The 14,204-nt window shown below is 38.7% G+C and overlaps 2 protein-coding genes across 2 annotated transcripts; one reads left to right on the top strand and one right to left on the bottom strand.

The window, feature by feature from the left end:
- Positions 1-8,293: 8,293 nt before the first annotated feature.
- Positions 8,294-10,722, bottom strand: LOC125261719 (GTPase IMAP family member 7-like). Its single transcript, XM_048180287.1, has 4 exons — positions 10,670-10,722; positions 9,997-10,037; positions 9,872-9,905; positions 8,294-9,768 (listed from the first exon to the last, which is right to left on the bottom strand). The coding sequence occupies exons 2-4, from the start codon at positions 9,997-9,999 to the stop codon at positions 9,020-9,022; spliced, it is 786 nt and encodes a 261-aa protein (XP_048036244.1). The 5' UTR covers positions 10,000-10,037; positions 10,670-10,722; the 3' UTR covers positions 8,294-9,019.
- Positions 10,723-11,566: 844 nt separating this feature from the next.
- Positions 11,567-13,143, top strand: LOC125261720 (GTPase IMAP family member 9-like). The gene is made up of 2 exons (XM_048180288.1): positions 11,567-11,723; positions 11,986-13,143. Exon 2 carries the CDS (start codon positions 11,988-11,990, stop codon positions 12,981-12,983), a length of 996 nt encoding a protein of 331 aa, XP_048036245.1. The 5' UTR covers positions 11,567-11,723; positions 11,986-11,987; the 3' UTR covers positions 12,984-13,143.
- Positions 13,144-14,204: the final 1,061 nt, after the last annotated feature.

The raw sequence follows: 14,204 nt of genomic DNA, 5'->3' as shown, positions 1-14,204 counted from the left end.
TTAAATGTCATGAAAATGTTTGAACGTTCTTGGTGAATTATTGTTGAGACTACAGAGCTCTCATTAAGAGTTAAATTGGTAGCACTTTATTTTACAGTACGTGTTCTTTCCTGGTACATATATAGTAATTATGTTGTACATACAGGTAAAAGAGTCGTAACACAAGGTACTTACCTGACATGTATGTACATGGGAACTAATAAGAAACACTGCTGTACTTTCCAATGGTACATACATGGTAACTACTTTGTACCTATAGACAAGTGTCGGGTAATAACAGGTGCTTACTTATAGTGTCCGTATATGGTAACTAACAGACACATTACTGTACTTACTAATAGTACGTGCATGGTAAATATTTTGTACTTACAGACAAGTGTGGGTAATAACAGGCACTTATTTATGGTAACTTGTAAGACACATTACTGTACTTACTAATTGTTTAAAATGCTTAAGCTTGTTGTTGCAAAGGTTAAAGAGCTGGTAATTCCTATGTAATGTTTATGTACAAGGATGCACTTTATTTTACAGTCCTATTTCCATGTGCTTATTATGAACGTACTAGTGAATATACCAGTTAGTTAATGTGTAAGTTACACCTGGTAAGAGCTGGTAATTCCTATGTAATATTTATGTACAAGGGTTCACTTTATTTTACAGTCCTATTTCCATGTACTTACTCTGAACGTACTAGTGACTATACCAGTTAATTACCAGTATACCAGTTAATGTGCAAGTTACACCTGGTAAGAGCATACGTAACTTTCAAAGACACAAAACGTACATTTTTGTAAATGAAAATGATAATTTTATTAAAAAATATAACATCAAAATGATATTTTGAGCTGCTAATCCTACACCTACCTTTAAACCTAAGTAACCCATAAACATTTATTAAAACTCCGTACGAGTTCGTAGAGTTCGTAGTCCATGGGCGGTTCTAGCCATTCCGAAGCCGCTGATGGTCGCAGCCATGCAGGGTCCCCACCCACAAGGTCCCCACCCTCTGGTATATGGTCCCCCTAAAAAAAGTTCTTGGGGAAATCAACGGTGGCCATGGTCGACTCGTGGACAAGGAGCCCCGTGGGGCGCCGGCAGGGCAAGGAGCTCGAGTGGTGCCGGCAAAGCAAGAAGCACAGGTGGCGCCGGCAGGGCAAGAAGCTCAGGTTCTGGAGCAGACTTGATGGCTGGAACACCCCCTATGTTCATTGACACTGAAGGGGCGGCCATCTTGCCCGTGGGCACTGGCAAAACAGCCATCTTGTCCGTTGCAACAGACGAACTTGAGTGCGTTGCAACAGACGAACTTGAGAGCGTTGCAAGCGGTAAACTTGAGTGCATAGCGACCGGCGGGCTTGAGAGCGAAGCGGCTGGCGGGCTTGAGAGTGAAGCGGCCGGCGGGCTTGAGAGCGAAGCGGTCGGCGGGCTTGAGAGCGAAGCGGCCGACGGGCTTGAGTGCATAGCGACCGGCTGGCTGCTGAAAAAGCTGCTGGATCCGGGTTTGGCTAGGTCTTCTGTAACGAACAGACAGGCAGATAAATAACACAGGGAACGCTCGGAAATGCCACACAAGGAAAACAAGACCGAGCCCCGAGGTGGTGTGTGTGTGTGTGTGTGTTTTATAGTCCATGTAATGTGCTGCAGCTGGGTGTGAGTGATACTGATTGAGTGAGTGAGTGCAGGTGATTGTCCGGGAGGACTGTGGGAAATGGAGTCCTGAACTGACAGAGTTCATGACACACAACTTTATATCCCCCATTAAAGAATATATTGGGAGTTCATTTTTTTAATGAATAAATTATATAAATAATGTTTGTTGTTTGTGATACGATCGGGTGAATTGCTGAATGAGTAGCTGCGTAGCCTTTACTGTATGACAGCTGGTAATATAAATCCACCTGCCGGTAAATTCGAGCAACCGTCTGAGTGGCCGCATAACAAACACGTAGAAAATAATTTCTTTGTAGATTATACAATAGCAACTTGGAAAACAGACAAAAAAGAAAAGGTAAGAAGCGATATTTGAGAAAAGAGCATATCAATCTAATAGCCGTAGACGCATAGCGGAACTAACTTTACCCCGCGTCACATGATTTCCGATTCTTGTGAAAAAGGTCTATTGATCAGATTATATGCAGTCATTAAAACAATTCTAATGTAGGAGTGGAATTTGGGGACCAGTAGTACAGTTTCAAAATTGGGATAAAATTTTAACAGAAAGAACACAACCATTACCATTTCAATACCGTTTTACATTTGCAGCAATGGTTACAGCTATAATTCTACAATATAAAAATTGATACATTACATAAACAATACATAACTAACATCTTTAGTGGCATATATAAAATATATACAGACATAATATTTGATATTATCAAACTATTATTCAGTAGATGGAGAAAAAATAAATATAAGAAATAAATTATGGTACATAATTTTCTATTTATTAAAGCACAGACAAAAAAAAAGGCATTGACAAATTGGCTGAAACTGCCCCAAACTGAATCCTATCATAAATAGCCTATAAACAGGAAGTTAAGCAAACGGAACATAGCACTTGCTTTAACATGAATCCTTTAAAAAAAAAATTCATTTGTTCAATTGAATTCTCATTATTAATTTACCCTGATACACAACTGCCTTTCTTCAGAAAAACACAGATATTTTTAGAAAGAAATTTGAAATCTGTAGATGCATAACATGAAAATAAAAGACTGCAATCATTTGAAAAGTCTAAAAGTAATGCATGCACAACCTGATCAAATAATGTCTTATAGTAAAACAATAGGTGTATAACAAAAACAAAACAAACAAACAAACAAATAAAGCTTTAAAAGCTTGTCCTATTTGCACTCAATTCATTATGTTGCTGTGTAACAAATATGTTACCATGTACATGTAAAAAGAAAGTGATGCTTTGATTGCAATAGAAGAATGAACTTCACATGGGAGTTTCAAACCGAATTTCAAACAGTATCAGAGCCCTGGTCAGATGCACTAGTTTAAAGGTGAGAATGTTTTACTTTTTGATTTGTTTCTTGCATAAACCACAATGGTGGAACCCATTATCTTTCATTATATATGCATACATTACAGAGCTTAAATTTCCTGCAGATTAAAAAATGCATTTGTGTTCTGAATAAAGAAAGTCATGTACACCTGAATGGCATCAGGGTAAGTAAACAATGAGAATCTTCATTTTTGAAACTATACTGCTTTATATTTTAATCATTATGATAACAATGTTAAAAAACAATGTTAAAGAGAAAAGTGTAAATTGCACAGTCCAATGAGAAGAACTAGTTTGTCAATAAACCTTAAGAAGAGTCCACTTTTTTTCCCTTTATGTTAGAAAATATAGCACATGACAAAAGATTTATCATTAACACTGCATATGGCTGTTGTTTTCTTTACACTTTTATCCCAGTTTTTAAACTGTAATATTGGTCCCCAAATTCCACTCCTACATTAGAATTGAGACTGCACTTGGTCTCTCTCACGCAGGTTCGCTCGCTCTCTGACACACTCGGTCTCTCTCGCGCAGTGTCGCTCGCTCGCGGCGTTCGCTTCGCTTTTGTCCAGTCCGGCGCCTCATACCAAGAAGGGATGTCTAGCTCCCTCCAGCCAATACCTCCAATCTTCCAGGGCCAACTTGATGGCGAGAAGTTCCCTGTTGCCGATGTCGTAATTTACCTCCACCGGGTTGAGCTTGCGGGAGAAGAAGGCACATGGATGGAGTCTACTTGGATTCCCCTGCTGCTGGTAAAGGACCAGTCCTACTCCTGTGGTAGAGGCGTCTACCTCCACAACAAAGGGCTGGTTGGGATTGGGATGGACGAGGAGAGGAGTGGTGGTGAATGCTTCCTTCAGGATGTTAAAAGCTTCTGTGGCGGCTGGTGTCCAGGTCAGAGACTTGGGATTGTTTCGGAGGAGGCTTGTAAGCAGGCTGGTGATGGAGCTGTAGTTCTGGATGAAGCGTCGATAGAAGTTGGCGAAGCCTAGGAAGCATTGGAGTTCCTTTACTGTAGTGGGTGATGGCCAGTTCCTGATGGCTTCCACCTTACCCTCGTCAATCCAGATACCACTGCTGTCGATGTTGTACCCAAGGAACTGCACTGAGGGCTGATGGAATGAGCACTTTTCTGCTTTCAGGAATAGCTGGAACTCCCTCAGGCGTTTCAGGACCTCTGCAACGTGGTGGGGATGTTCGGCGATGCTCCGGGAGTATATCAGGAGGTCATCGATGTAGACCAAGACGAACTTGTGTAGAAACTCCTGGAGCACCTCATGTATGATGTCCTGGAATATGGAGGGGCATTGACAAGGCCAAACGGCATCACAAGGTACTCATAGTGTCCTGTAGGGGTCACGAAGGCGGTCTTCCACTCGTCCCTCTCATGTTTTCAGATGAGGTTATACGCGCTGCAAAGGTCCAACTTGGTGAAGACAGTGGGACCGCGGAGATGTTCTATGGCAGCTGGGAAGAGAGGAAGGGGGTATCTGAACTTGACTGTGATGTTGTTGAATGCCCGGTAATCAATACATGGCCGCAAGCCTCCGTCCTTTTTCACCACGAAGAAGAAGCTAGAAGCAGCAGGGCAAGTAGATGGACAGATGTAACCTTGTGCCAGAGCCTCATTGATGTAATCCTCCATGGTCTTCTCCTCCAGGATTGACAGGGCATAGATCTTTCCCCTGGGCGCTTACTCACCCGGAAGCAGATCGATGGCGCAGTCCCATGGCCGGTGTGGAGGCAGCTTGGAAGCTCTCTTTGGGCAGAAGACATCACTGAAGGGGGCGTAACACGATGGTATATCCACAGAACGTTTTTCAACAGGGCTTTCAATGGATGTTGCGCAGACAGAGAGATGTTCAGGACATGGAGAGGATGGAACTGGAAACTCAGAAAAACAGTTTGCGAAGCAAGTGTTGCCCCACTTCAGGATTTCGCCGGTCTTCCAGGAGATGACTGGGTTGTGCTGCTCCAGCCATGGGCGCCCTAGGATCACGTCAGCGGTGGATTCCTCCAGAACCAGCAGGTGAAACTTTTCCCCGTGGAGAATTTCCACTTGAAGCTGAATTGGGCCGACACTCCAACGAACTTGTCTCTTACTGAGGGGTTTTCCAGTTATTGAGTGGATCTGGTAGGTAAACGGCATAGTTGTGGTCTTGAGCTTGAGCTGATGGCAGAGGGTGCCAGAGATGAAGTTGCCTGCTGACCCAGAATCATGGAGTGCATTGACTGGAATGGAAACATCAGCAGCAGTAAGGTTTACAACAGTGGCGAGTGGTTTCATCTCATTTATAGAGGGAAAGATGACACTCACCATGGGACGAGGAGGACGAATTGGGAATGTGGAGATTACATGCCCAGGAGTACCACAATAAAGGCACAGATTCTGGGTCAGCCTTCTCTGCCTTTCAGTGAGCATCAGTCGAGTGGTATCCAGTTGCATAGGTTCGTTGGCTTGTTCTGGAGGGCTGACAGATTCTGGTCGGCAGAAGGAGGTGTTGAACTGTGGCTGGTCCTGGTGCTCTTCAAGACATGACTGCATAAGAGTGACGAAACGAATTGAGAGTTGGATGAAGCATTCGAGTCCGATGGTATCCTCATATGCAACGAGATGCAACTGCACTCGAGGATCCAATCCTTGATGATATGTGGTCAACAGAGCTTGTTCATTCCAACCGCTCGAGGCAGCGAGAGTTCTAAATTTAAGAGCATATTCATTCACAGTCATTTTGCCTTGTTTCAAATGATAAAGTTTCTCACCAATAGACGAATCCCAGGCAGGTTTCCGAAAACGTCTTCTTCAGACGCACACTCCAACTTCGCCTCAGCGCCAGGCGCAAGTCAAACGCGCGCAGAAATGATACAGGTGCCGAATGAACTTCAGCAGAGCAACAGTGAATGGCGAACATTAGATATAGCTTACGCAAATGTTTCTCAACTGGTGGCTTGCAAGATCGTGCACTTTTCAATCACGCGCAAATACGGCGCGCTGTATATTAGCCTACTCACTATAAATGAAGCGCAAAAGTAACTACGAGCATGCAACGTCATAGTTCTGTCATCTATTAAGTCATGAAATAACCAAAATGGCGATTAAAGCTACATTAAAACTGTGCATGTATGCAGGTTTTTTTGTGTGTGTGTGTATATATATATATATATATATATATATATATATATACAGTGGCATGAAAAAGTATGTGAACCCCTTGCAGAATCTGTGAAAATGAGAATTATTTTAATAAAATAAGAGGGATAATAAAAAATGCATGTTATTTTTTGTTTAGTACTGTCCTGAGCAAGATATTTTACATAAAAGATGTTTGCATTTAGTTCACAAGACAAAACAATAGCTGAATTTATTAAAATAACCCCTGTGGCGAGGGGGTGTGGTTCAGCGAGGTCTGCAACCGGAGAGAATAGCGGGAGATGCTTGGTAAGTGAGTGGGTTGAATACAAATCACGAACACCTGTGTCTCGTTCTAGTGATTGGCGCGGAGACAGGATAAGACGCCGTGAGAAGCAGGAGTGTGTGAGAGAGAGGGGAACTGCTGACTGAGGCACAGCGCGTTGCATGGAGTGAAGCCCTTGTGGATTGTGTCTACCGAATCTTGGAGTGAAGCCCTTTGTGGATTATTTATGTTGCTGTTGTCGTGCGTTGCACAGTCTTTCTGTTGAACTTTGTTCTCAATAAAAGCTCAGTCAGCAGTTGTTCGCCGTCCCCGACCGCTTCCTTCCCGCACACAAACTTTAACACTACTACAACCCCATTCATAAGTATGTGAACCATTGATTCTCAATACTGTGTGTGGTGCATTTTTTATTATCCCTCTTATTTTATTAAAATAATTCTCATTTTCACAGATTCTGCAAGGGGTTCACATACTTTTTCATGCCACTGTATATACAGCTCTGGAAAAAATTAAGAGACCACTCCAAGTTCAGAAATCAATGTTAAGTGGTCTCTTAATTTTTTCCAGAGCTGTATATATTTATATATATATATATATGCGACTAAAATATTCTGCTATATGTGAAATCACAATATGGCACAAGCTGATATGTAATTTTTTTAATGCATACATCAGTGTGAGAACTGTGCATTTGTACTAGAAGATGCTAATTTTGCGTTAATTTATAAAGTACAAACAAAAATGTATCACATTTAAATGCATAATGAATTTTCCATTCTGGCATTTATGGGCTGTTGACTTCTGCTTCCACATCAGCAAATGGGATTTCAAAAGAGAACACTTTCTTTTTTCTTTGTACTGAGTTTAATTTACGTTTGATAGAACTGTTGCAGTTATTTATTTTGACAATATAGAAAGTTAAACATTTAGTGTTTACTTTTTTGGTTAGTTTTTGAAACAGACAAACTCAGAATTGTTGAACTTCATTGATTATACATAAAAAAATTGAAGGTTGAATAATCTTTAAACTAGAGAATGTAGTTATCTGCATGTCTCAACAATGGAGAACAAGCCACTAGGGGTTTGAGAACCAGAACTGACTGAACAATTCAGCTATAGTGTGAGCCCCTTTATTAATATGCCTACAAGTGAGGAATGAAAAAAAAAGAAAAAAAAGAAAAAAAGGTCAAATTCACTCAGCATTCCATGATCTAATTCACTATCTCAATTACAATTAAGTACAAATGAACTGTATTCAGTTGTGTTGTAGGTACAGTCCAGTACATTATAGTCAGACTCATTTTTATGTTGAAATAATGAATATTTCTGTGCCACCCCAGACTGGTTGCTGGCCCCTGCCTGGCCACCCCTATGAACAAATCCTGGCTCTGCCACTGGAGTTACATCGTTGTTCGGGAAACGCACCCCAGGTTAGGTTCACAGAGTAAGTTACCATGGTAACTGACTCTAAGTTACCTCTCTTTCAGAAACAGGCTTGACTTACCCTGCTTTCTCTGGTTTGACATATCTCTCATTCTGAAACGGAAAAAACAAAGTTTCCCTCATTTCAGGGTTGACATACTCAGAGTTTTCACTTAACCTCCTTTCTGAAACGGGCCCCAGGAGCAACAACAGTACTAATAATATAACAATTAATTATAATGAATTTGTGTTAATTTAAATAAATGTTTATTATTATGATTCATAGTTTTTAGATTGTATACTGTAAAAAAATCAAAGTTGTAAATAATAGCTGATTACTTATGTTTTACAAAAAATGTTTTTAAAACAATTTTTCTACTTTTAATAATTTTTCTACATTTGTGAAAAGTGTAGGTTCAAATAAAGTTACAGGACAATAAGGTCTTGTCGGAGTTTATTGCAGATGTTATACTGTACGTTTGTCTGTATCTGTCAGGTTTGAATATGTGTCATGCATTCCATAAACATATCAGTACAATCTGCATTAAACATATCTGACATATTATTCAGAGTGTTTGATATAAGGAAATATATTCAACTTGAAAACCACTAAGCATAAAAACAATAAGCTCAAGCAATAACCCAGAGCAGCAGAGCAGAGGATGTTCTGTAACCTTCTGACAAAGTTATTTCATATTTCAGAATTTTTTCTTACAGTAAAGTAATATTCTATCATTTTGAATAGGTAAATTAGATATACTGTGGATAAATAGGTGCTTGTTGAATATGCATTAAGGCATAAAATGTTTGTTGTAAGACATTTTGCATTAGAAAGTATATATTTACACAAAACTCTTCTTAATAAATGATTAACATATACATATAAAGTATCCCATACTGTTTGAGGACCAAATATGATCTGTTTTAACATTTAACAACAATTGTTTAAAATGTGTGGAAGTACACTGTAGCTAAAATATACTGAATCTTTCAAAACACTTTGAGAATTTTTGGACAGCTCTGCATTAATTAATGCATTCTCATTTTGTTCCGGTACATAATTTTCCCTCATAAACAGAGCAGGCTGTCCCACATTTGGGTTTTTCTTAATCAGGTTCAATAAATCAAAAGCAAAGAATGAATTCTGATTTTTCTGATTATGTACAAACTATGTACATAACTTTGTATATTGTGTCAGTCTTTGTATCGAGCTATTATCAAACCTGTTACGCAGGTTCAGGAAAAATGCAACTATAGCATCACAAACATCCTGAACAAATTTCCAGAATTTTTCCCATGGCCACATTTGTGCCAATTTATACATCTCATTGGTGTAGAATCCTTGATTCCACTCTATCATCGTGTCAATCTTCAGCAGTAGATCATCGACCTGCTGTCTGTCAGTCAGATCTCTGTTGTTGAGCACATGATAATTCTGACATTTCTCTACGACTCTTTTGATAACTTCATTACCCTCTATCTCTGCCTGCATATTCTCTCGGTCACATTCATCCCCGTACGTGAAGAGAATAATAACATGCTTCAGCACATCTTTACCATAAACCTGCTGCACTTGTTTCAGAATCTCTTCCTCCTGTTTTGTGAATCTACCGAACGGCACAACGAATAAAAACGCATGAACTCCTGGAGCAGACAGATACACACTTCTTGCAAACTCCTCTGAGAGCTTCTCTTTTGAAAGATTAGTACAAAAAAACCCAGGAGTGTCGATGACAGACACAGATCTGCCATTAATCACTGATCTCTCAACACTAGATATAGCTGTAACAGCAGACAGACTTCGTCCACATCTGAATCTGTTCTCTCCCAGGATGGTGTTTGCTGCAGAACTTTTCCCAACTCCAGTTTTCCCCAGAAGGACGATATTAATGTTGTCATTGTTCTCCAGTGGAGCTTCTACATGTTCCCACAGGAAGAGAGAAAAACTCAAAAATCTGGCTATTATTTATATATCATGTGTGATCATGTTGTGTGAGTCTGTGGTCAATACAAGATTTACCTGCATTATTCCTCCTCTGACGCAGATTCTCAGCCTGTGTGAGATTATCAAACACATTCATAATAAAGTATTAAAATCATATTTTTTTTCTATAATAAAAAAATCACTGAATTAGTGTTTTATACCATTGTCTTCTATCGTTCTGTTCGTAGCTGAGCTGCAAGACCTGTAAAAACAGCACATTTTCATTATAATTTTGCAGTTATATCCAGTGATCAGAAACAAGTTCCTCTTTCACTTCATTCCTTTCTATTCAAAACTAAACACAAATAAATCAAAACGAATATTAATCAGAATTGCAGAGCTTCTGACTTCCTGTTTTTGTTGTTGGATCTCCAGTCTATAGCTAATTTTATCATTGTGTGATTTTATCAGGATATTTTTTAACATATCAAATAAATGACAGATCTACTGAAATGTTTGCATATCAACAGGTATGAAGCTTGAAGCTGGTAAAATAGATAACTTTAGTGAAAATTAAGTCATGTTTACACAGAAAACCATAATAAAACACTGGGTTTGCAGATTTTCAACACTAAAATGTAGTCATTTTTGTTCAAATTTTGTTCCAGCAGCTCTGAGAAAATTTTCCTCCTCCCCCAGCCTCCACACCCATTATAGACTCTTTCAGTTTCATAATGACATGAAATCCCCTCATACAGCTCCATGTTTAGTTAAACTGCAGCATTATCACATCTATCACACTCCCTGTGTCTTATTTTATAATACATGGCTAGAAAGATGTCAAACAACCATGTTAAATCTGCTATTAAAGTGTAAGAATGTAAAAATACTCACTGCAATGCTGATCTTCTGACACTGTGTTTAGTTTCAGTTTTTGAACAATCACAGTTTTATAAACTCTTCAGATGTCATCAGCTCCACCCACCAGAACAGAAAATAGGTCAGAATGGAAATTTCCATGGAATAGTCCAAGATAAAACAGCAGATGTTGAATTCCTGTGAATTTTTTTTAACATGATTATAAACAACGACTTGAGATTCACATTTATATAAGAAAAAGTCTGATTGAAACTACACTGATATTTAATAATAATGTTTTGTGGGACAATTATATCACTTATACAACACGATTACATCAAAGATCATTATCAGTTTTAGTGACTATTGTGAAACTTCACTGATCACATATTTTCTGACAAAGGGCCTCATTTTAACCTTTGTTTGTTAAATATGAACACATATTATTTGAAAGACACTGAGATAAAGTTCACCTCATATTTTTCCATTTCATCTACCAGTAGGTGAACTTTCTGTAAATTATCATCATATTAAAGTCTTTTGTCACTTATGGCTCATAGTGTCTGTTGCTTGAAGATTTTTGAAACCCTGTAGTAAAGAAACAAGTAGGCTAAAACTGATTGGATAAAAACATGTTTTAGTAGTCGTCTTTGCATTGATTATCCCTATGTCGCTTTACACACGTTTGACCAGCAGATATCTCTGTTGTGTAGAAAGATTGAATCATTTTCAATGTCGACTGGTTGAGATTAAAAAATACGTGAACCCTGATTTCTCCTATTACATAAATAACACAGATTCATTTGTGAGTAGCCTAGATACTGCATTGGTGAACGTGTGTTATTCACGTCTGATTTTACCTTCAATTTTGTGGTCCTAAAAATTTAACATGAAAAAATAACATGAACAAGAACAATGGAGCTGTGGAGTTCAGAAGTGGGGCGGGACAATAGAAAGTGAAAGTACAGACGCCATTTTGATGAAGCCACTGAAAACCATTTTACAGCGCCAGTGTGCAGCTGTCACAACCTGAGCATAATCATCTGCACATATTAACCTGTTTAGACCAGCAACCGAGACAGAACAAACGGTAAGGCGACCTGTGTCCTATATAAGAATGCAAATCGTATTTATTACTTGATCAGCCTATTTGTTTTTTGTTGTTGTTGTTTTTAAACGCGACCAATTACGTGACATTATGCAGCCGTCAGCATAACGACGAACTGGTGCCTAACTAACAGACTGAATATTTTGCTTTTCATTTTTGAAGCTGTTTGAAATATCCTGAGACATGTAGCTTAAACTTTACAAAAAATATTAATACCTATAAATACACAATATGTGTTTTTCAGTGATGGAGCGAACCGTCGACCATCTTCGGATTCTGCTGATCGGTAAAACCGGTTCAGGAGTGAGCGCTTCTGGAAACACTATCCTGGGAAAAAATGTGTTTCAGTCCAGTCGGAGCCTGACCTCCATCACTGACAGATGCCAAAAGCACACGGCTGACGTGTCAAACAGAAGAATTACTGTACTAGATACACCAAACTTCTTTAATTCATCTGACATTGATCTGAGTGTGGAGTTGAAGAGAGGATTGAACATGTGTTCTCCGGGAATCCATGTGATCCTTCTGGTTCTCCCTTTACACACTTTCACTCAACAAGACGTGGATACCCTGTTCTTATTCAAGCAGATGTTTGGAGAGAAGGCCATGAAACACACTTTGGTCCTCTTCACACATGGAGACGAACTTCAGAATAAATCTCTTGATCAACTAATAAGACAAAACGCAGAGCTGTCCAAACTAACAGAGGAGTGTGAAGGGAGATTTCACCTGCTGAACAACAAAGATCTGAACAACAGAGATCAGGTCACCAAACTCCTGATGAAGATCCAACGAATGGTGTCTGACAATGAGAACAGCTGCTACACTTTAGAGATGTTTAAAGATCAGTCGCTCAGAGTATTTCTGCTGAGATTTATGAAGCCCAAATACCTGTATGCGGTCAGTGTTGTTATTGTGTTTGCTCTGGGTTGTGTTAATATGATGAATGAAGGTTCATTTGATGTTAAATCATTTCTGTATGGCTGTGCTGGAGGTGTGTTATCAGCAGTGACAGGAGCTGCTCCAGCTGTTTGCACACAGATATACAACAATCACAGCAGCAGGAGATTCACTGACGAACATCTGAAATCTGATCTGCTGGAAATCATGTGTGGTTGTGTTTCTGGAGGGATCACAGGGTGTTTTGTGGGTCCAGCAGGTTTATCAGCTACATTATTGAGAGGAACACTGGGGGGTGTTGGGGTTACACTCTTCTGGAATTTGCACAATAAAATATTGTAATGATCTGAAATCACTTCCATCACTAAATGAGTTTAAGTTACTTTTAACAGACTATGTGTTTTATCCTTTGGTAAATTGCTTCTGTGATCCTTGATTGTATTTTTTTTTTTTTTTTTTTTTTTTTTTTTTGTCTTAATGTGTATTTGTATGTCTATGTTATTCCTGCTGCTTTCTTGGCTATGTCACTATTGTAAAAGAGATTTTAATCTCAATGAGTTTTTTTTTTAACCTGATTAAATAAAGAAATGAATGAATGAACGAAATGTTTGATTAATTAAAAAAATACATAACATAATAAAATATCACACCAGCGTTTTTTTTTGTTTTTTTTTTACTAGTTGCAATCTTGAATGACTGAATACTTCAGTAGGAAAGCTACAAGCTTGCTTAGCCAGCTGTTTTTAAAATTATATAGCATGTATGTAACTTTATTCTTCATAAAACACTGTACTTATTATGAAAGAAAAAAAAAACTTTAAAAATACACTTAAGTTTGTATTAATGTTTTCAAAAACCATCAGAGTATATTTATATTGGATGTAGTTAGTTAAACTTTAGAGTGACTTTTTTGAACCATGCACTTAAGTGGGATTTTAACAGTAGTATTTTCAAAGTAGTTTTTTTTTTTTTATTATTAAAAAAACCAACTTTCGATGAGTTCAAAAACATGGATTATGAGGCAGCTGAAGATTTCATTATACTTGTTACACATCACCTAAAACAGTGTTTCTAATCCCTAATTCTGTAATATATTAAGCACATTTTGGATGATTCCCTAATCAAACGCACCTCAACTGAATCAGCTCATTGAACCATTTTTGGTTCATTAAATAAGCTTTCATTGAAACATCCTTAAAATAAACTTTTATTTTATCTTTTTTGTCCTTCCTGGTGCTTGAAACAGCCACAAGCTGACGCCACGTGTCTGCTGAGGTCATAGGCCCGTCTTTGGGGCCTTCCTTAGTGCATGATGGCATATGTTGTACTCCTCTTGCTTTAACCCTTTGAGCAGTACGGTCCCACATATGAGATGTTTATTTCTGTGCCCCTGGGCATACGGTCCCACATATGGGATTTAGAATGTTCAGCGACGTCACATAACTGCCAGATTCAAACTGTGCTTTCGCTCTCTGGCTGCTTGTCATATATCACAACTATGCAGTGTTTTCAGCCACATAATGTTTCTTTTAAGGTTTCATACATTTCAATACGCATTAGCAC

The sequence above is a fragment of the Megalobrama amblycephala genome, unplaced genomic scaffold (genome assembly GCF_018812025.1).
Source record: "Megalobrama amblycephala isolate DHTTF-2021 unplaced genomic scaffold, ASM1881202v1 scaffold472, whole genome shotgun sequence".
Lineage (NCBI taxonomy): Eukaryota > Metazoa > Chordata > Actinopteri > Cypriniformes > Xenocyprididae > Megalobrama > Megalobrama amblycephala.
This window is presented reverse-complemented; position numbering and strand designations above follow the sequence as displayed.